Consider the following 24,055-nt stretch of genomic DNA (forward strand, 5'->3'; position numbering starts at 1 on the left):
CGTCCAGCCTCTAGCCCAAGACCTTCCTTGCCAGCAAGTTGGCAGCAACATTGGAGAAAACAAAACAAAATAAAGCCTTAAGTTTTGCTGGTTGCCTCTGCAAACAGTTCCTAGAAATGGGTTGTGGTTCACAAAGGCAATGAAATTAAATGAATGGGTAGACATCCCCTCGTGGTTGTCTAGAAACAGTTCCTAGAAATGGGTTGTGGTTTACCAAGGCAACAAAATTAAATGAATAGGTAGACATCCCCTTCATGCATTCCCAAACTCCATGACCACAGAGTTGGAAAAAAATCACTTGCTCCTGAGTTTAACTGAATGTCTAAGACGTCATTTCCATTGCTGCAAACATTTAGCACATTTAGTGACATGATGACATGATACCTAACCCTGATCACTAAATAGGACCCTATAATTATAGATGTCAGTTGGCAAACTTTAATTATGAACTACAGGATAAGAGTAGCTCAATTTATAATTTGTGAAAATGCAAACATATTTTCATTGACTTATGACCATGACGAAAATGGAAAATTATATTACAATACTACTACTACTAATAATAATAATAACAATATCAACAATAACTATATTCATCATTTACTATATAGCATCCACTGCTATAAATACTTCACATGTATGAGTGCCTTAATTTTCATGATAATGCTAAGAAATAGATACTATATCTCATTGTATAGCAAAGCAAACTGAGGCACAGACAAGAAATAAAGTACCAGAACTGACCCCCAAAAAGTGTTAACAGGACTTGAATGAGTATGTGTTTTTTCTTACCTGGACATTAACTGGTATCATGACTCCAAAAAGAGGAAGAAAAAAAGTTTAAACTTCCCAAACATGCCACATCACCTTCATTTCTGGTGTTAACACAAATAAGAGACATTTCAACCCAAGAGTAAACAGACATTAAATCCTCTAGTTCAGGTGTTGAGTAGAACCTCAGCGTCTAGAAGGAGGGGAGGGGTGGACTGCAGGGAAGACAGGTTATTTGAAAGACTGTTCTGTGCGATGGACGGGACTTAGAACTCTAGAACCAGAGGACTAGGATTCCAACCCTGGCCCAGCCACTTGTGAGCTCTGCAATCTGAAGCAAGTTGTTTAACCTTTGCTGTGGGGATAATAATATTACTAATAACTACCTCTCAGGGATGTGAAGATTAAATGAGCCTTGGGAAGCCTTGACATAGTACAACTCAGTACTGGTCCATAAAAACAATTCCGTAAACATGACTTACTATTACTACGACCACTACCACCCCCATCTGGAGAAAGAAAGAACTAGGAAGTGAGGCTTTGGTTACCATAGAACAGTGGTTCTCAACCTTCCTAATGCCTCCTAATGCCGCAACCCTTTAATACAGTTCCTCATGTTGTGGTGACCCCCAACCATAAAATCGTTTTAGTTGCTACTTCATAACTGTAATTGTGCTACTGTTATGAATTGTAATGTAAATATCTGATATGCAGGATGTATTTTCATTGTTACAAAGAGGTCACGACCCACAGGTTGAGAACCACTGCCATAGAGGAGCAAAATCCTAGCTGTTATAAAACAATCACTATGCTATTCCTGGACTAAGGAAAAATAAATCCCTACACCCCACCATCACATGCACCCCACAAACCGCATGCCAAGTTTTCCCACAATAAGCAACATATGACACTACATGGATATAAAGCTTTTTAATCTTCTATAAGCCACACTTTATGTAAAGTCTTCACAAATTGCCAATAGGCATTGGAAAATTTTTTACACAAGTCTTATAAAATCAAATAGGATATATCTGGTCCAAACCAAATATGATGCAACAAAGCCACAAGTTCCTCATCTAGACACTGAGATTCCTGAGTTCTCATAAATGGCAGTGAAAACACAGAAAAAGATAAAAAGTTGTAACAAAACTGAAACTGACCATATCCTAATACTAGAACCTAGAAACAAAGGATGGCGCTGGATTAGAGTAACAGCATCTGAGACTTCAACTCTTAACAGTCTGGCTCTGATGAATGAAATAGAGACCACCAGACAAGAGAGAGAGAGAGAGAAAGGCGTCAAACCTCCCCCTTCTTCACTCAGCCTCAGGTCTGTTCCCTTCCCCTCATCTCCAATTTTACCCCCACTTCTTCCAAATCTAAGAAGCAACCACAAATTCTAGAAAATATAACACTGATGACAGTGAGAAGAGACTTGATGTACGTTCATCTGAGATAAAGGCAATGTACCATCAGGGTGAAACTTGATGGCAATGCATCCCAGGGAGTGTAACTTGTCCATGGCAGGTGCCAGAGAAACAGGCAGCGGGGGGAGACAGAGGGCGTCCCACTTCAATAGAGCAGGACATGCTAGTGATGGTCTAACAGAAATAGAGAACTAACTGGGAGCCCCGCATACCAACACGCCTCAGTTGCAAAAAGGGCATGGACTACATGGCAAAAATAAAGTAGAAACATAGGCAAATGAAAACCAAAATGCAACAAGTTAGAAAAAATGCAAAACTACAAACAAATTCAGGAGAGAAGGAAGGATTCCAAGATATAAAATTGCAAGCACAGAAGCAATGCACACATTGGAGTTTTAGGAATGAATTGATGCTATAGAAAATCCACCTACTGGTATGAAAAACAGACTTTCTACATTCTAATAGAATGCAGAGGGGAAGAAAACATGGAAATTAAAATGACTCTAGCCATGGAAGACAGAGACTGGAAAGTTAGCATGAAGATTATGGATGTTCTAAAACAAGAATTGAGAATAAATGGAAAAGAAGTAATAATTAAAGAGATGGTAAAAGAAATGCTTCCTCACCCGAAGAAAAAATGCACATGAAGATCAAATGGACCTTTGGTTTTCTATAAAATCCATTAAGAAAGATCCACATGTTCACATGCTTACAAAACTATTTTATTGAACTACAAGGATAAATTTAAAATAAAAAGTAATTTAACTCAAAAACCTTTAAGCATCAAGGCAGATAAGCCAGATTGCCTAGAAAGTACAAAAAATTAGTCAGGCCTCAGATTTCTCCAACGCGAGACCAAATCCAAAGTGATACTAAATCAATGCCCTATAATATTTTGAAGAAAAAAAGTTATAATACAGTAATTTTATGCCACCAGTTCTAAACATAAACAGAAGCTTCTAGAAATTTCTTAAATTTGCCATTTAGCAATCTGAATATTAAGACAAGAATTCCAGAAAGGGCAAAAATTGGTAGTGATAAATAAAAAAAAAAAAAACTAGTTTACAAAGATAAGCAATTGGCAGAAAGCTGGATATAGCACTTGATTCAAAGAGGCAAGTAACAGAAATGTTCTAAAATTAGATGGTGGCACATGTCTGTAAATTTACTAAAAATCCTTGAATTGTACACTTAAAATGGGTGAATTTTATAGTACATTATTCCTTAATAAAGCTTATAAAACCAAAATCAAATATAAAAACTTATCAAACACAAAAGCCAAAATCAAATATATACTAACACAGCCTAAGAAGTGGGCAGGATGACTAAGAATCTGTTAAACACCTTAGCACCAAAAGTGTCATTTCACACTTGATTCTGACAATCTGAACAAGGCAATTAAAGAACATTCTTTTTAGGCTTGGCACCTGTGGCTCAAGTGGCTAAGGCATCAGCCACATACACCTAAGGTGGCGGGTTTGAATCCAGCCCGGACCCGCCAAACAACAATAATGGCTACAGCCAAAAAATAGCCGGGCATTGTGGCGGGCGCCTGTGGTCCCAGCTACTTGGGAGGCTGAGGCAGGAGACTCGCTTGAGCCCAGGAGTTGGAGGTTGCTGTGAGCAGAGAAGCCATGGCACTCTACCCAGGATGACAGCTTGAGGCTCTATCAAAAAAAAAAAAGAACATTTTTTAAAAAAACTAAATGTAACTACCAATAGAACATATGCCTTGGGGACACTTGAAAAGATATTAATAAAAGGTAAAGGAAATACAGTCCAGTGAGAAGGGTTAGAGACAGGTTGGTCAACAGGTACAAAGTTGCAGTTAGGGAGAGTAAGCTCTGGTGATCTACCCACAGCAGTAGTTAACAACAATGTGACAACTAATGTAACAACTAAGTGACTCTAGTTAGCAACAATGTATCGTGTAATTCAAAACAGCTAGAAGAGAGGATTCTGAATGTTCTCACCACAAAAAAATGACTAATATTTGAGGTGATGGTTTTACTAATTAATCTGAATTGATCATTGCATAATGTATACATGTGTTGAAATATCACACTGTACTACACAGATATGTAAAATTATTATGTGTCAATTTAAAATAATATAGAACTTAAAAGAAAATATAATCCATATGCCAAAAAATAAAAAATAACATAGCATATTTTTAAGTAGAAAACATTGATAGGTCAGAATGAAGAGCAAATATAGTTATAATGGCAATTATATTAATCTTTCCTACTAAAAAATTTATGATGTCAAAATCAAAATGTGTACTAAAACAAAATGAAACGAACACAATAGAGGCAAAAGAATGGAAAACCCGATTTCTTGGTCTGACAAAAAGTATAAACATCTCCAAGCCAGGTGCAGTGGCTCATGCCTGTAATCCCAGCAACCTGGGAGGCTGAGGAGCCCTTAAGTTCAAAGTAGCAGTGAGCTGTGATGATGCCAGTTGCCAGTGCACTCCAGCCTGAGCAATAAAAACCCTTTCTCAGAAAGAAAGAAAGAAAGAAAGAAAGAAAGAAAGAAAGAAAGAAAGAAAGAAAGAAAGAAAGAAAGAAAGAAAGAAAGAAAGAAAGAAAGAGAACTGCATTTAAAATGGTTACTTAACTTTGCATTCACTACAACAGAAAGGTGACCAGAACATGTTTTGGGTTTGTTTGTTTGTTTGTTTAATTTCCTTGCTTATTTTTTATTTTTATTTCTTTGGTTTGTTGTTGTTGTTGAGACAGAGTCTCACCCTATACCCCTGAGCAGAGTGCAGTGGCATCATAGCTCACTGCAACCTCAGACTCAGGCTGTGAGCATCCTCCTGCTTCCTCAGCCTCCAGAAGCTGCTGGGATTACAGGTGCTTGCTGTGGCACCTGGCTGGGTTTTTCCATTTTTTTTAGGAATCAGGGTCTCAGTCTCACTCAGGCAAGTCTTGAACTCCTGAGCTCAAGCAATTCTCCCTCCTTAGCCTCCCATAGTGCTGGGATTACAGGCGTGAGCCACCAAAAAAAATGTAGATTACACAATGGCATGCCCAGAATGATCACACAGCAAACTGTGAATTGTGCTTTCACGGGTACACACCCTGTGGAATAGCTGAACAGGGAATCACCAAGGTGTCAGAAGTAGATCTGGGGACATTTTAGTGCTTTATCTGCTTGAATTCGTAACAATGAAAATATATTCTTTCACATACATACACAAGATTATAAATTTTTAAAAAGAAAACAGTAAATACCATTTAATGGTACTTAATCATATTATACTGAAAAAGAGTAAAATTGATAGTGAATGTATAATTCACATGAATTCTATGAAACAAATTATAGTGTGCCAAAATACGTTTAAAGCTAAAACTGACATACAAGAGCAAAATATAATAGGAGAAATCTTAAATAAATAAGCCTTCTTCATCAGGTCAAACAGCTCTGAATAACTGTCTTAATATAATAACTAATCTGAACAATTAGTCTAGATGACATAATCTAAGGTGACCAGACGTCCCCCTTTTGGTGGGACAGTCCTGATTTTTAACAATTTGTCCCACTTCCCGCTGCGTTTTTAAAAAGTCCTGATTTTTGGAAAGAATACAGGACAAGCTAGGGGACGGCAGGACAATAGGAAGGGAATATACAGTTTTCGGCTGCTGAAAAGGTTAATGTAACTCCATTTGGGAATGAAGAGGTTAATGTAGCCTCATTTGGAAATGAAAAGGCTAATGTAAACTCCCTACTCCCCTCCTGGGCAAGGGCACCCACGTGGACCAGCGCCCTACTCCTTTGAGCCACAGGCTCCACTCAATACATAATTTTTTTTTATGTATTATATTTTTAAATTGTACTTATGTTGAAATTAAAAATATATATATTACAATACTATTTTTGCGTTCTATGAAAATTTTTGTTGCTCCATAATTAAGAACACTCCCCCTCCCCCCCAATGGTGTCCTGCTTTACCAATGTTAAAATCTGGTCACCTTACATAATCACAACATAATTAAATTAATTTAATAAATATATTAATGATATACATGACAACAAAAAAAACCCCTATTTTTCAATGCCTATGGAACATGTACAAAAACTGATTAAGAATTAGGCCACCTAGAAAGTTGCTAAGTTATGCTATGCCCCTATCAAAAAACTTAAGGATTTTTAATGAAAACTGGCAAATTTAAAGCCCATCAAGAATAAAAATGAGCAAAAGTAGCCAAGAACTTTTTGGAAAAGGATGAATGAGGATCGTCTTGCCATACTGAACATTAAAGTGTAAATCTAAGTTATAGTAACTAAATGTCATCATACCAGCATAAGAAAAGATGGCTAGAACAAAATAGAAATTCCAAAAGGATACCCAAATGTGTGTATGTATGTGTGTGCCATATTAATTAATTATTAAATTAGTGTTTTAAAACAGTGCAGAAAAATGAATAAATTTAGGGGGAAACAAATTAAATTTCTACCTCAACACAAAATAAATTTTAGATGAATTAAAAATTTAAATACAAAAATAAACTTATAAGCTAGAAGAAATTATTGATGCATATTTTCAAAAGATCTTCGATGTTAAGTTTTTTTAAACATGAACCATAAGTGAAAAAAGAAAAGATTGGCATATTTAAAAATTTAACCTCTGGACACTAAACAAGGTTAAAAGGCATCTTTGTAAACTGAGAAAATTATTTGCAGCAACTATCACCAAATTAATAGACTTGACATATTAAAAGTTTATGTAAATTAGAGGAAAATACCCCCAAAAGAAAAACTAACAAAAGGCAGGGTGTGCTATTTGTAAAAGAGAAACAGTTGGTCGATTAACATATAAACACAAAAGGTTCAACTTAGGAAGAGGCAAGTAAATGGAAGCGTTATATGCTGTGGTTTTTTTTGGGGGGGGGTGTTTTGTTTTACTTATCAAGTTATATCTTTTTTAACTTTACATATTTTATTTATTTTTTAATTTGATTTTTTATATAACCCAATTATAGCCCAAGAATATGGGGAGAGAGTGGGGAGGGAAGGGGGGAGGATGGGTGGAGGGAGGGTGATTGGAGGGATCACACCTATGGTTCATCTTACAAGGGTACAAGTGAATCTTTCTAAATGTAGAATATAAATGTCTTAACACAATAACTAAGAAAATGCCAGGAAGGTTATGTTAACCAGTTTGGTGAAAATATTTCAAATTGTATATAAAACCAGCACACTGTACCCCATGACTGCATTAATGTATACAGCTATCATTTAATTAAAAAAATCATATCTGTATACATGTATGGGATATAATGTGATGATTTGATGTACAATGTGGAATGCTTAAATCAAACTGATTAACATAACCATCACCTCACTTACTTATTTTTTTACAGTAAGACCTTTATAATTTACCCTTAGTTATTTTGAAATGTACCCTTGCATTGTGTACACTAGGGGAGATCCCACCAAATGCCCTCCCTCCTCCCACTAATCACCCTCCCCTCTCCTTCCTCTCCCCTCCCTTTGCTAGACTATATTTGTGTTGTATCATTCACATGAATGTGTATTTATATATTGGTTTCATAATAGTATTGAGTACACTGAATACTTCTTTTTCCATTCTTGAGATACTTCACTAAGAAGCATATATGTTCCAACTCCATCCATGTAAACATAAAAGATGTAAAGTCTCTATCTTTTTAACAGCTGAATAGTATTCCATGGCATTCATATACCACAATTTGCTAATCCATTCATGGATTGATGGGCATTTGGACTCCTTCCATAACTTGGCAATTATGAATTGGGCTGCAGTAAACATTCTGGTGCAAATGTCTTTGTGGTCAAATGATTTTTGTTCTTCTGGGTAAATACTTAGAAATAAAGGTTAAAATCCAGTGTTCACAACATCAACAGGAAATCTCATACTTTGTGTAGGGAATTGTACATTGACACATTGGAAGGTGAAAGTGGTTTAGAATATTTATTTCAAATGCTTCAAAAATATTCAACTCTGCTGTGTGCAATGACTCACACCTAGAATCCTAACACTCTGAGGAGTTCAGGAGTACAAGACTTCATCTCTACTAAAAATATAAAAATTAGCCTGGCACCTGAAGTCCTAGGTACTTAGGAGGCTGAACTAGGAGGATCACTTGAACCCAGGAATTGAGGCTGCTGTGAGCTGGACCGACGCCAGGGCAACAGAGACGCTGACTCAAAAAAAAAAAAAAAAAAAAAAAATTCAAGTCTTTCTTCTCAATGACTTTACTTCTAGGAACTTATCTTAAGGCAAGTAAGATTTATAAGATGTAGAGACAGTGATAGTTATTGGAAGGTCATTCGTGACAGCAAGAAAGAACAAAAAACTTAAACAGCAACACACAGGGTCAGCTACAGAAATCATGATACCGTAAAACTCTGATAAAGCATATTGATAGGAAAAGGTAGTAATTATATACTAGTAGGTGGGAGGAAAGTAAGCTGCAATACTATGATGGTCCTATATTTTAAAAAAATCATAATAAATGTACGTGGGTACACTCATTAAACAAAAACATTTTTGTTCAAGGAGATAATTACCAAAATGTTAACAGTACGTGTTACTGTTACCAATAGGACTTTGTATTCTCTCGCCAATCTTTCTTAAGAATTTTTCCTTAATCAGTATGTACCACATGCACGACTATTAAAATAATGACAATAGTAATAATATGCCAAAATTAAGCTTTTTCTCCTTTCAAAGAGCATCAGCATGCTAGTGTTTTTTTCCTCCTTAGCATGAAAGAAAGCACCATGGATTCCCATTAACAGAAAAAGATATAGCTTGCCATCACCCTGAGGGACACTTTCACTGGGATGATTACAGCTGCTATGACAACAAGGGGAGGATATGATGTCACATAATGATCCAGTGACTTGGACATCCCCGTCCCCATGCAGAGCTCTCTCTGCCAGCTGCAAATCCAGCAGAGACTTCATTAGAGGCATCTGTTCAGTAATTACTACAAGTTTCCCCTCCTCACGCATCCAACTCTGAAAACAGCCTGCCACAGAACGCCAAGGCCTGTTTCACAGACAGCCTTAATCTTCCACTTCTGCAGAGTTCAGAATAGCAGCCACCAGAGAGCCAGGGTCAAGTTTGGTGCAGTCAGTAAATGCTACCTTGATTAACTGGGACTGGGAGGGAAGCAGCAGCCCAGGATATTTATTGAGGCCAACATAAACTAAGGCTTCAAAGTATTTAAATAAGGTATCTTACATGGCCTCTCCCTATTATATTTAAATATTGGAATTCCCCTTAGAGAAAGTCTAATACACCTCTAACCCACAGAAAATAAGGGCAAATAGCAGTAACAGCACAGCAAGCCAGAGAATCACTTGCAATACTGGAATGCATAATGAACTCTACCGTGAATGTGGGATTCTAAGACCCCATGCACACAGCACTAACATGGTACTTTGCACAGAGTAGGGACAAATTGCTATTTGGAAGAAGCCAGAGTCCCAGCTCTATTAATCTCCTGAGCCTCAGTTTTTCCTCACCTTAAAACTGAGAATAATAGTCAAAAGAGTTGTTGAAAATTAAACATAAAACTCTTAGTCTAGTGCTTAATACTCATAGAAGTTCCCCACAAATAGGTCAATGAATTAATTGGTTCCTTATCAAGTCCTAACTGGACAAAAGCAAGAGTCACGTAATCACTTTCTCTCTCCCTGCCTACAATTACATTATCATGCTAACCTATCATGCTATTCTTATATATGGGGTTTTCTCTGCCCACAAGGCTCCCCAGATTTCTCTGCTGCCCACCCCATCTTCAACCTCATCCAGCTCAGTGACTCCTAAAAAGGTTCCACATCAGAATCCCTTAAAGAGCTTTCTAAAAATGTACATGCCTGGGCCCCACCCACAACTATGGAATCAGAATCTCTACAGTACAGGGCCCAAAAATCTTTAATAAACTCCTATTCAAAGTAAGACAGGATGAAGCAATTATACATGGTGATGAGTGGATAACTCTGTGAATTTACCAAAAATTCTTAAATTGCATCCTTAAAATGGCTGGATTTTACTATATGTAAATTATACCTCAATAAAACCAAAGGAAAGGAAAAGAAAGAAAGAAAAGGAACTAGAAGGAAGAACAGAGAAGGAAGGAGAGGAAGACAGGAAGAGTGAAGACAGGAGGGGGGGAGGAGAACGGAGGAGAGATGGAGGAGGGAGCAGGAAAGACATGAACGATAAAACAAGAGTGGAAAAAACTGAGTCCAAGCCTTTGCCACTCCTGCCCCTGTGTCACCCCCATCCTTCATAAATCCTTCAAACAGCTCTTGGCCCCAGCAGACAGATTTTCAATGTCAGTCTCCCCACAAGCCCATGTACTTTTTAAGAATAAAAAACAATGTCTAATTTCTCCCTTAACTTGCAGGGCACTCAATGGACACTCAACAAATGTTTGCTGTACAATGAATAAAGGAATGAGCGATTGACTGGGTGTTCAGCTGAATTAACTATAAGAAACATTCTGGTCCTGAGAACTTAGTACCCAGTTTCCCTCATGTAAGGTCAATACCCCCCATCACTGGGATGCTAAAAGGAGATGCTGGATGCCCCAAAGTGCTTTGGATGTTTACCAAAGGCATGTCCCACAGGTGTAAGAAGGGCCCTTTCCCGACGTCTCTCACACACAGTCAGGCTTGCACAGACCATTAGCTTTAGATGCCCTGGATTCAGATCCAGATCTCTCTATTGCCCTGGGCAAGTGCCTTAGTTTCCTTATTAGAAAATGGAAAATTAAATGAGCTGGGTGCTCACAAAGCCTCAGAAGAGTGCCTGCATTTAGCAAATGCTCAAGTACAGAGAGATCCTAAGTATATATGGTTTTATATATATACATACATGTGCATGCATATATTCACATATATTATATGTGTGTGTGTGTATGAAATGTGTGTTTGTAGAATCAGTGAGACACCACTGCCCAAATAGGTCATACAGTGAAATACTCAGATAACTTCGCCTGACCTGTGGCCCATTCAGGATTAGGGAAGCTGGTATGAGCACAAGAGAAGCCCTAAGCACTAAGTTACTTTAAAATAACCACGTATATGATTAAGTTTTAAAAAGCAGGTAACAGAACAACATGCATGATCCCATTTAAATAGAATTGCAGTAGAATATTGTGTGAACCCCAGATAGGCTATTACTAGAGATCATCTCTGGATAATGAGGTTTTCTTTCCTGAGTTCCTAAAATATCGTTTTTATAGGCAAATAAAATTAATAATGCTACCTTCATTTTGTTAAAAAATAAATTAAGTAATTAGGAAAATGAAGAAAGCCTTCAGCCCCCAAGGACCACCTATCGCTCTGGCAGCCCAAAAGTTTGTCTGGTTTGTTGAGAAGAGAGAACTAATACTCAGAAGGACAGTAGAAGGCTCAGACACAGAGGAGGAACACCAAACACACAGTAATAGCTAGTTATTACACAACAGCAAGACCATTAGAGACCCTCACCCACTGATTCTCCACAGTGTGGCCAGAGTGTGCTTTTATAAACACAAATCTGATCATGTCATCTCTGCCTAAAATGATCAGTTGCCTTCCACTCCTCTTGGGGAAAAAAAAAAACCCTTCCATGGGTTTGTAATACGTCACACAGTCAGACCTCCGCCTATCTCTCCAGCCTCTTTTTTTTTGCAGTTTTTGGCCAGGGCTGGGTTTAAACCTGACACCTCTGGCATATAGGGCTGGTGCCCTACTCCTTTGAGCCACAGGCGCTGCCCTCCACCCTCTTCTTAATTCATGTTTCTTCCCTGCCGATGGGACAGCTGAGCTCCAGCCTCCAGCCATGGGGCCACTGCACAGGCTGCCTGCTCCACCTGGATGCTCTCCTGCCTCCTCCCTGACACCTCAGACAGATTAGATACCACTGATGGGCACTTCTACCACACCCTGGTCTTGTCAGCAAAGGACAATGCCCATGGACCCTCTGGACGGTCAGTGCCTTGATGCCAGCACTAGTCTGGTCTGCTCACATCTTATTTCTAAAGCCTAACACAATAGCTGCTATAAAGACAAGCTAGGTCAATGACTACAACCCACGGGCAGACAAGGCACTGCGAAGTATAAGCCCAAATAAAAGCAAAGACCAGATCATAAAAGGCCTGTGAGCCCTACCTGGGAATGTGGGCTTGATCCTGCAAGCAATGGGAAGTTCCTAGAGGGTTTTGTCTGGATGACAGCTGGACCAGAAAATTCATAGGACTTGAATACAACTAGATGAGGTGGGAATGAGGATGCAGGAAGAGGAATCTAAGATGTTGCCCAGATTTCTAGTTTAGATGCTCAAGCTTTCTGAAACATAAAATCTGGATTGAATCATTGTTTTGAAACATGCTGCTTTGACTTTGTGGAGTCCCAGATTCTCCATCTATAAAATAGAGCTGCTCATAGTTGTCTTGCAGGGTAATGGGTAGACCAAAGGACTTCATGCTTGGGAGGTGCTTCACCTTCAGGTAAAGCCTTATTACTCTCATCAGCAACAGGGGGGCAACAGTTTGCATAATCACCTAAAATAACAGCTTCTTCCTCAAAATAGTCACTAAAACAGGCATGCAGTCTCATACAATGGGACTGAATTCTGCATCTCATCTCTTAAACGTTTTTCACTGTCTTAAACAGTTATCCTCATGAATGACCCAGATGAGAAAAGAAGAAAATGCACCTTGTCCTAAAATTGGGTTTCTCTAAGCCCCAGGAAATCGCTGGGATCTAGTTTGGCTTGTCTGGTTGATCTAGTCCCACTGGTTCCCTCTTAAGAGATGCTGGATTCCCCTTTGATATTTTCTAACTTGACAAAATCTAAAAGCTAAAGTAACTTCCAGCTGTTAAAGAAAGATAGTTGACAACTGTAGGCCTTTCTTAGAAACTGTAAACTGGTATCCTTAAAGTAAAAATCTGTCCCCACTTTCTCCCTTACTGCCTAAATCCTACTGTGTCCATTTGGGCTCCCTAGGCCCAAAGGCAGAGTAAAAACAATGCCAGCTTTGTCCTGGGAGACAGGACACTGGGCCAGGGCTAGAGGGCTCCCGTACTTTATGGTCACATCTAAGCCAGCTGAAATACTTCAGATTTGACATGAACCAGGGTAAGAAGAGAAAAGAGAAGAGAAAGGAACTAATATTTTTATAAGCACCTGCAATGGTCTTATTAGGCCAGCATTTTTCATATCTCATATCATATGTAGATATTATTCCTACTTCACAAGATTAAGAAACAAGATTCAGAAAGGGAAAGAAATTGGTCAGATTTCTCATAAATGGTGAACATCACAGCTCAGCAATTCAAGCTATGGTTTGTCTAAAAATAAAAAAAGGAATATTCTTTCTACCATATACCACCGCAATAATTTTTTTGAGACAATCTCGAAGAGTCAAGATGTCTAGATAGTAAAAATATGTAATTCAACAGGTCCAACGTAGCAAAACCAAAAACACAAAAAATGAAACCAGGAATGAGCCTTGGAGCTGAATCAGCTGAAGTCCTCACTCCTGAGTTTGACTTTTGACAAGTATTCCTCCACCTATCTGATTTCAAGTAGTGAAAGCTGAATTAAAAGCCTTTCTTGGCTCGGCGCCTGTGGCTCAAGTGGCTAAGGCGCCAGCCACATACACCTAAGGTGGTGGGTTCGGATCCAGCCTGGGCCCGACAAAAACAATGATGGCTGCAACCAAAAAATAGCTGGGCATTGTGGCAGGTGCCTGTGGTCCCAGCTACTTGGGAGGCTGAGGCAGGAGACTCGCTTGAGCCCAGGAATTGGAGGTTGCTGTGAGCTGTGATGCCATGGTACTCTACCCAGGGGAACAGCTTGAGGCTCTGTCTCAAAAAAAAAAAAAAAAAAAGCCTTTCTTATGCTGGTGGTTACTATGGCCACAATGGCTGATCCTTCTACTTTATTGTCCAAGCTCCTAGAGTCGTTTCTGAGCTGCCTATGGAGTTATCAAGAATAGAAGAAGCACAGCCATTTGGAGAAGCAGAGAGAAGGGGCAGCAGCCAGCAAATCAACTACTTGGTATGACTTCTGCTCAGAGAAAACAAACCTTAGTGGCAGCACCTGTAACCTAAAACTTACCGCAGAATCTTGAGTGGTTTGGATCTTTGTCCAGAAGAGCCATCAAATGAAAACTAACTTCCAAAAACTCTGCCTCCAAGCCCATCCAGGGCCCCTTGGGGAAAGCCTGGCTCTCAGGCCAACCTCCTGCCATACTCCAGAGCCCTCCTGCCAGCAGCACAGGAAGTGCCAGGCAGCTCCCCCTAAAGCAGCTGGCACCAATTACCCAGGCCCAGCTGGAAGCACTTGGCTGGGGTGAGACAGGCGCTCCAGATCTCTGGCCTGGTCGGAAATCCTACCCTAAAACAAAGACAGACTGGGAGCTGTGCCTGCCTGCACGCGACATGAGCGGCTGGCTGGTGAGTGCTGTCCAGTGAAGCAGCTGTGGGTCTGGGAGTCTTGCCCACTCCCGGATTTCAGAGACTGTTAATCATCACGACCATCAGCTTCCAGTTATTGGGCACCTAGAGTGTGCTGTGTGCCTACATTCCCTGTCCTAGTGAATCTGCCCAACGACGCCACAAAAAGGGAACAGTTATCCCCATTTACTAATGAAGGAGCTGAGGCTGGGAGATGTGATCTTTCCCAGGGTCACAGGGACAGCAGGTGCCAGAACTGGGTCTAGAGCTCAGGTCTCTTGCCTCACTTTCCTTTCCATCGAGCATTGCCGCCTAGGACAGTCAGCCATCTAACAAGGGCCGTGTGCAGGTAGAGACCTTGAAAACCATCATAAGTGACATACTAAATCCTAAAAGATAATTATCTAGTTAAGCAAATGGGGACACTTGGAGGTCAACCATAGCACCATGGATGGATCAAGAACCACCATATGGGAGACCGACATTCAAGGACACAAAAGAGAAGGGCACATGAAATGCCACTTTTGAACATCAAAAGCAGAAGACCAAGGTCATCCTCTCAAATCCAACCAGCATTTATTAAGCAGAGATCATGCTGGGTGCTTCCATGTCTATTATTTATTATTTATTCTCCATAACAAAGAAATCTGGTTACAAGAATTGAAGTCATATTGGTTTCACGTCACATCAGAATGGCACTGACCCTGAAGGCAAGCCAACACAAATCTCCACTAGCTCCACATCTTCCACTGGGATGTAATAGCATACAGACAGCTCACACATGGATTTGCCTTTGGTCCTTCCTTGAATCTAGCTCAGTAGTTATCAAACTTCCCTGTAAGAAAACTGTACAAAGTTGTATTTAACATACACAAAGTCTAGTATATTTACTTTGGATAATTTCAACACTGAGCTCTTTCTTAGTCCTCCTACATGTGATTTGCCTCCTTTTTGCTCTGAACTCCGCAAAGCATCCTTCACCAGAAATCCCCAGGGCAACTCCGATCTCTCCCATTCAGCTGTTCCCCCTGTATCTCCTCTACTCTGGGAAGGATAGGGTAGCCATCAGTACTCAAGCTCACCTCCTCTAGGAGCACCAGGACTCGCAGAGATTTCCTTACCCAGCCAGTTCACTTATAGATGAAGAAATTGAGGCCCATGTTAAGTGACTCACCCAGGATTAAGGAGCAAGTTAGTAAGGACCTAACCCCATCTCCCAATTCTGAGTCCACTATGTTGTTTTCCATTACTCTCTGCTTTTCTTCTCTCGTGGCTCCCCATGCCCTTCCTCAGTGCCAAGTTCAGTGCTATGTTCAGCAAATGTTTATTAACTTACTGATATAATAGCTAACAATTTGAATGCCTGGAACGTGCCAGGCCTTGTACTATAAGCTAGAGCTGTGTTATCACTTTCATGGGCTCCAGACACGTTTGCCCTTGTGGTCACATCCTCCATAAAAAAAAATTTTTTAACTTAAAATATATTTTAGTACTGCATTGGTATGAAGAAGAATATGTCCTTATAATGTTTTTCAATTGGGGTATTTATTGTGGTAAGAACACACTTAACGTGAGAGCTACCTCTTCACAAATTTGTAAGTGTACAGTGTTGGATATCAGATCTTTAGAGCTTATTCATCTTGTTGGATCAAAACTTTATAAATTAAGACTTTTTGTTCAGCTTTTTGTTTGACCTAAAAGTCTATTTTTTCCTGATTTAAAGAGAAGTTAAAATATTTTAATAGGCTCCTAAAAATACTGTGGGCTGAGCACTATGCCTACTGCGCTCAATGGATAAGGATATGTCGGCCCTGTTAGGAGATCTACCTGCACTATCTCATTTTATCTGCCACCCAACAAGATAGATACCACTTATCATGCTCATTTTATAGTTTAGGAAACTTAAATTTAGCCACGCAATGCCATCTCTCTAAAGTCACAGAGCAGATGGGGTTTGGGTTTTGAAGACCAAGTGTCTAACTCTAGAGACTGCTCTGGACTCAACTAAGTCTGCTTTAACCATCCATCCCCCCTTGCTGCTGTGTCCCAGGATAATCCCAAAGCCAAGCTCAAAACTATTATTCCTTCATTGCGGGTCTCCTCACTACCCCCAACTTCCCCATGGCCCCAGGTAGACCCTGCCCCAGTCTATGGAGGCTACAGACATGCCAGGCACATTGTGTGGCTGGGGAGGCAAGCAGAGGCCCAGGGCACACTTTGCTCTTACTCCTATCTGTGTCAAGGGCCGGGACAGTTGCACAGGGCACCCTGCTGCCCACCCCACAGAATGTACCCACAACCCTCCAGCTCACACCACTGACCTTCACCCTTGCCTGCCTAGTGTCAGCTCTACTCACAGTATGATTGCAGACAGAGGGAAGGGAAATAGAGCAAATACCTATGGTATGACAGCCAGGCACTGTGCATGGCCCTTCACTCCCCTGGCCATGGTTCATCCACCAGGAAGGTATTTCTAGCTCTATTTATTCAGAGAAGGAACGTAAGGCTCAGAGAAGCTAAATGGCTTTCCTGATGGGCATAATAAGTCTTCATGTGACTCCAAAGCCCAGTGTTTCCCAGACAATGTGACCTTTCAGCTGACAGGCATCTCTAAAACCATGCACTCCAATTGTTGACTGACAATTGCTATCCCCTTGTGAGACCTTCATTCCTTAGGCTAAAGACACAGCTTCTCTTAAAGTACAAATGCTATGAAGAGGGGTACATGAGTTTTAGCCAGTAGTAATTTTGCACAAATAATGAAGCATCTGGGCTGGGCAAGGTGATCCAAACCTGTAATCCCAGCACTCTGGAAGGCCAAAGCATTTGATCATTTGAGTTCAGGAGTTCAAAACCAGCCTGAGCAAGAGTAAGACCCTGTCTCTACTAAAAACAGAAAACTTAGCTGGGCATGGTGGCATGTGCCTACAGTCCCACCTAGTTGGGAGGCTGAGGCAGAAAGATCACTTGAGCTCAAGAGTTTGAGTTTGCTGTGAGCTATGATGACACCATTGCACTCTATCCAGAGTAAGACCCTGTCTCAAAAAAAAAAAAAAACATTTGAAAGGCATTTTAGAATGAACAGAGCAATTTTTTCACCACATAACTTTAGTCAATCCTCACCACAACTCCATAACTAGGAATCAAGCTCCTCATTTTACATATGAGAAACTGAGGCTCAAAGAGGTAAAATACTTGCTCACAGTGCAGAATGGAGAGGGAAGCAGAAATATTTGCTCGAGGTGCAGAATGCGGCAGAGCAGAGATGGCAAACCCCAGTTTGCTGACTGCTTTACCCACGCCCTGCTCTATCTGACTCTGGCTCTGAGAGGGTGTGAGGGGGAGGAAATTAGTCCATGGGTGTTGCAACATGGCTGCAGAATATTTCCCCTGGATATTTATTGGGCTCTTTGCTCCCCATCATCACTCCCAGCCTGGTGTACATGGCCCAAAGGTCTTGCCACCACCCAGACAAATAGAGACACACAGCACTGAGAGTGCAGAGACCAGTCTGGGCTAAAAAGTCCTCAGCCACATGCACCAAGGGAGGCCAGGGGCCTCCATGCCTGGCCTAGAGAGTGGACCACACCCCCAGTGCATGCAGCCAAATTGCACTGGCCTTGGCCACCCACAGAGCTCTCCCCACCCCATGCCTTCTGAGGGAGTATCTACCAGCAGGCCTCCTCCCCTCAGTTCCCCCAATCCAGCAGTCCAAGGGTGGAACAGGGAACCCTCACTCCCAGTTCCTTGAACCTCAGATTGTTCCCCAGGGGCCCCTTGTTTTCCTCCTCTGAGACAGCCCAAGGAGAGAAACACAGGCAGGAGAGCCAGTGGTGGTTGCCATAGGAAACGCATCCCTCTGTTAGCAACACCTCTTCCGTATGGGCCTAGAATTTTCCACAACACCACTAAGTCATTTTCTGAAGGAAACAGTTAATTTGCCATTTACCCCCACCAACTTCAAACGCTCCCAGCTTGTGGATTCCCCCACTTCCTTCTGAGGCCCTGGCGGCCCTCAATGATGAGAGAAGGGAAACGACAAGTCCCTCCAAGCTCCATCATCTCATCCAGGAGACCAAGGAGGGTGCCTGCTCAGCTGGTTAAAGAAGAAAACAGTGTTTTTGGTTTTTACAACATACTTCATTTTTCATGAGATATTTGTTTGTGTTTCAGGCAGCCTCATGAAGAGAGTAAAACTCTGGGAATCCACTTAATTTAATACAAACCCAACAGATCCTCAAAGCCCACCAGGTGAGAAAAACAATTATTCTGAAAAACACATCCTGCACCTGCCCCCACACCATTCACTCCATATCCAAATGCTCCTTCACAAGGACCTCACCAGAGTGGAATTACATTTGATCTTTCTACGCCTGGCCTGCAATTAGTGCTCATCAGTATAATCACCTGTTACAATCCTAAGTTCAATGGTTTCCTGGGGCTAGAACTTTCAAATCACAAAGGCTCCATGAAAGTCAGCACTTTCTGGCTGGAGCATGTGTTCAGCCTCATAGTCTTGTTTCCAAGACCTCCTCACCACATACCCATTCATGACCATATATAACAGGGAGGCAAAACCATTTGCCCTGGGACAGGGCAACACAGGACTGAGGGTGCCATTTGAAAAGCAGATTCATAAACCTTGTTTCTTCCACCTCATCTTCCTCCAAGGTGCAGACTCCACCCCACTGACAGCAACAATCGGGCCTCTTTCGGGTTTTGCTCTGGTCTGGGCAGATTCAGCCAACCTGACAAACACCCAGCTCTCACTAAGACTCAAGCAGAGATAAGTCCTCTGTAGCCATCCCTTCCTCTGTGTGACTTCTGCAAATTACTTCCTCTGGGAGTCTTAGGAGTTTTTTCTCCTAAATTGAGGTCCAAATAGCTACCTTTCAGAGTTGTGAAAGGTGATGGAATTAACTGAGTTAAACCCCAGCTCAGAGCCTACACCACCCCTCATGGCCACAGGAGAGAAGGCACCTGCTCTCAGACACAGCAGCCTTGACCTTGTTCCCAGTGAGCCCCCAGCCAGGCCGTAGGCCAGGTCAGAGGGAAAGTAGGCAGGGTTTCTCCACAGCACTGTTATTGGTGTTCAGGGCAAGGCCTCCCCCTGTAGTGTTGTCCCTCTCCCTGCAGAACGTTTAACCCCTCCTGCCTCAGTTCAGCTCTCTAGAGAGCTGTAGAGAGTGTCCCCTGTCCCCCAGGATGGCAGCCACCATAAGTATCCCATATATGTCCAAACATCCCTGGAGAATACCACCCCTAAGAGAGAAGTATAGCGGAAGTCTTCTCCCTGCCCAACTGGAACCAGAAGAGAATGCCTCACTTCAGCCAAAAAAAAAAAAAAAAAAAGGAAAAAGAAATGCATTCAGCAGAAAGGGGCTTGTCAGGAGCCCCCCAAGGAGAGTTCATGACCTTGCTGCAGGACCGGCTCACCTCCCCCACCCACAGAACCCCCAAGATCCCATTATCCTCATAGACCTCCTCCTCTCTAGTACTATAATATGAATTCTTTTAGTAAAGTCCTTTGACCTGGAAGTTTTGCATAATTAACCGACTAGAAGAGGAGATAATTCCTAATGACAAGATGTCAGTCGCCTGAGAAAAGGAGAGATCTGGGAGTCCACGGAGACCTCATCAGGATCATCCTCTCACGTGGTAGGAGGGTGACTGTCCACCTGCTCTACCAGCTACGTGTAAAAGGCATGACTAGCTGGCACTCGCAGGGGTGGGCTGTCCGTTCTTAAACAAGTCCTAACTGTCGCACACTGATATGAGTCCTTGTGCTTGGAAGAAATATTTGTAACATACGTGGCAAACAGCACTGGCAAGTGTTTATTTATAAATATACATATAAAAGTCAAGGTGCTCTTACATCCCAATAAACCCACTGTAAAGCTGAACCATCATAGGTAACCCTGTGTACATATTTGTATATATTAATACAAGGTGGCCATAAAGTTCGTGTCCAATTTAAAAGTTTAACATAGTAAATCGCACATGAACTTTATGTCCATCCTATATATACACACACAAAGAGACTTATGTATGTGTGTATATAATGCATATCATTAGTATATATTAAGTTTATAATTATATGATTAATACATAGTATATATTAAAATAATTATTACATAGTTATTATATATTATGTATAATTAATAGTTGATATGTATAATTGATATACATGATATACATTAAGAGAGATTGAAAATTAATAATAAATGATGAACTCCTCCAAAGGGAAGACATATAGGTAAATGATATAAAAAGACAATCTTACAAAAGAACTAAAATACCTTAAGGAATTGAGATGCCACCTACCACCTCTCAAACTAGCAACTTTTATTAAAATTATAGTGTCCAACACTCATGAAAAAAAAAAAACATACAGACAGCTTGAAGCATTGCTGCTGGGAGTATAAGTTGGTAATTCTTTCCAGAGGGCACTTTAGCAATATGTTTTAAAGTTACCAAAAATGTTCATACTCTTCGACCAAGCAATTACACTTCTAGAAGTTTATCCTTTACAAGTATTCGTGGCTGTACTCGAAGATTTAGATTTTTAGCGTTGTTTATTATAGTAAAAATGAAAAGAAACCTAAATAGCAAATAAGAGATTAACTACATAAATATACATAGCATTAAACAAATCTAGTAAGATTTATTAAATAATAGATGTCCAAACATTATGATCACATTTTGTTTTTAAAAAGTATATGTATGCAGAAAACCACTGGAAGATATACAAGAAATATTAATATAGGCTTGGGTGATAAAATTAGAGGTGATTTTATTTCTTTCTTTGTGATTATCTATATTTTCTAAAATGTCTATATTGGCCTAAAATGTCTCCATGGTACTTACTGACTTCTACTTTCTAAAATGGTTATGTATGTATATATCACATGACCCTAAGAGTAAAAATTCCTTGACCACAGGTTCTGATCTTCAGGAACTCCCCACAATATTAGCTTGGTGCCTTGAATAATCACAATTACCATTTACTGAATGTTTGCCATGCGGCAGGCATCATGCTCAATTGTACCTTTTAATACAGTAAAATTCAATAAACATGGTTGAAGGAGGGAGAGGAGAAGGGTAATTAGAAAAAAATGAACAAATAATTTGCCCAGCAATCTGCAATAAACTGGCGGTTATCCACCTAGAAGTGAGCAGCTCACTTGGGGGGAGGGTCTCTTCTGACCACCAGACCACACCAAATCTGCTAGACCTTCTTTTCCAATGGGGAGGGAAGAGGGGGTAGGAGAATAAGGACCACACTATGTTCCAGGATTTGAGGAAGTCACACTCTCTCGAGGATAAGATCTGGTGGGAACTACCACACAACCCTTAAATATCACTTTTAAAAGTTTTCATACCTCAGTCACAAAAACGAACATTAACATGACAATGACCTATTAATGAAACACTTTTAACTTCAAGAACCTTTCATTCATTTCTACAAACACTCTCTTAGCATCCACCATCACCCAGTTTGAAAATGAAAGATAAATAAGCACAGTGTCATCTTAAGGAATTCGTAATGCCAGGAGGACTACCAACAGGTGCCTGAATAACTGATTGCAGGCAGGGTGTGAGCTCTATCAGGGGAGTCCAGGACAGAGGAGGAAATTCTGATAGGGATGGAGAGTGGAGGAGGTAGGAGGTGGGAAGTGAGAGTCAGCATGTGCACGGTAGGAGTAACAGCATTCCTAGCTGGGGCAGGGGGAAACAGTGTGGACAAAGACTCTGTGGGGTGAGACACGGTGTGTTTGCACCAGAAACCTTGGGCTGCTTGATTAAGAACAAGTGGCTCAAAGATGAGCATCTCTTCTTGGCCTCTTCTCTCCTGCCACCTTCTCACTATGCATGCAGGTAGACACAGCCTACCAAAAAGCAAAGCAATCCTATGTACCTCCTTCATTTTCAAGGGCTCTGGGTTAAGTTCAGATGAAGGCCACAATAACTGGAGCACTCTCAGAAACAGGGATCCCAGGGAAGCTCCGAGGCACCTGCTTCTGCCCTGCTGTTGCCCACATGCTGACATTCCGGAGAGGAAGCCTCCAGGGCACCACCTGGGATTCCCAGGTAGACAAGTGGGCAATCCCCTGACAAGCTGTTTCAAAACAGTTACAGCAGGGAACCAGTAGTTAGAGTACCAAGTATCTCTTCAAATGCTTGGCCTCCAGAGGGTCAGACCTGCGGTCCTGCCCCCGCAGATACCTCTGTGGTCCCCCTCTTGGTGAAAGGTGTGTGGAGGAAAGACGGGGGCACTGGGAGTCCACAGGGCAGGACAGGGAGATCCCACCACACACGTTGGGATTGTCACAGCTTTGTCTCAAATATTTTAGTAACATGATATATTACCTGATATATTATCCCTCCCTGCCTGCCTGAATTCTATCTCTATCTCTCTCTCTCTCCCTCTCCCCTCTCTCTCCGTGTCTCTTTTTCTTTGTTTCAACTAATTGTTCAAAATCAGTCTCATTCTCTCTTTAAATCTGTGTCTGTCTCTCTCTGGGCCTCTGAATCTCTTGTTCCTGCCCCGTCTCCCTATCTCTGCCATTCTGTCACTCTCTGTCTTGGTGTCTGTCTCTGTATTTCTGCCCTGGTGTCTAGCTCTTTCTATTAACGTCTCCGTGTCTAGATGTTTCTGCAGGTCTGTCTCTCGTCTGTCGTGTCCACGTCTTTCTGGCAGTTTCTGGCTCCCCCCTCTCGATACTCCCATCTCCATCTCCTCTTCTCCATCCCGGTTTCTATCCCTCCTCCCTCGGCTTGCGCTCCTAAAATCGCAGCAAGGAAATGGACCAGTTGAGAGACGTGTGAGCCTGAAAACCAGCTCCGGTGGATGCCGGGTTGGAGCTGGAGAAGGCTGCGCGCGGACACCACCGATCGCGGCTTCCCGGTCCTGCCGCCGCCGCTCCCGGGGCTCCCGCCCGGCGAGCGCCCTCTGGTCCAGCCCGACCCCTGCCCACCACCTCCACCCCCACTTGGAAAAGAACCCTCGCCGCCGCTGGGAAAGGTGCTTGCCCAGGTCAGAAGTCGGACAGGACGTGAAAAGTTCTCACCGATAGTGAAACTGTAGCCATCGATGCTGAAAGTGGCGCTCCGGCATTTTTTGAAGCCCTCCTTCCTGCTGCTGGCGTCCGTCATGGCTAGTCTGGCCAGCGACTTCCCGGGGACCCCCGTCCCGCGCCGCCCAGCTACAGAGCGCGCAGCCCGGCGCCCGCGCCCCGCGCTCGGCCGCGTCCCTCCCAGCTGTCACCGCAGCGCCGTGGGTCGCTTAGCAGAGCGCGCCGGCTGCAGGCAAGGGCACCAGCGTCAACTACTACACCAGGCACTCGGTGGAGTCAGCGAGCCATCGCAACTGCCGCTTCTCCAGTCCAAGTTCCAGATACGGCGAG

General features: G+C 41.8%; 1 protein-coding gene across 2 annotated transcripts in view; it reads right to left on the reverse strand.

Moving 5' to 3' along the window:
- PDE1C (phosphodiesterase 1C) overlaps positions 1-24,055 on the reverse strand; it is a 651,334-nt gene that overhangs the window by 514,691 nt on the left and 112,588 nt on the right. The window contains exon 1 of one of the 2 annotated variants that reach the window (XM_003788562.2): positions 23,720-23,804. The exons of the other annotated variant lie outside the window; for it this stretch is intronic. Coding sequence (XP_003788610.1) covers positions 23,720-23,804 — 85 coding nt within the window. Of the gene's footprint in view, positions 1-23,719; positions 23,805-24,055 lie in introns of those variants that run through there. 2 annotated transcript variants of the gene reach the window in all.

This window comes from Otolemur garnettii, unplaced genomic scaffold (genome assembly GCF_000181295.1).
Source record: "Otolemur garnettii isolate 467f Iridium unplaced genomic scaffold, OtoGar3 scaffold00028, whole genome shotgun sequence".
In the NCBI taxonomy this organism is placed as follows: Eukaryota; Metazoa; Chordata; class Mammalia; order Primates; family Galagidae; genus Otolemur; species Otolemur garnettii.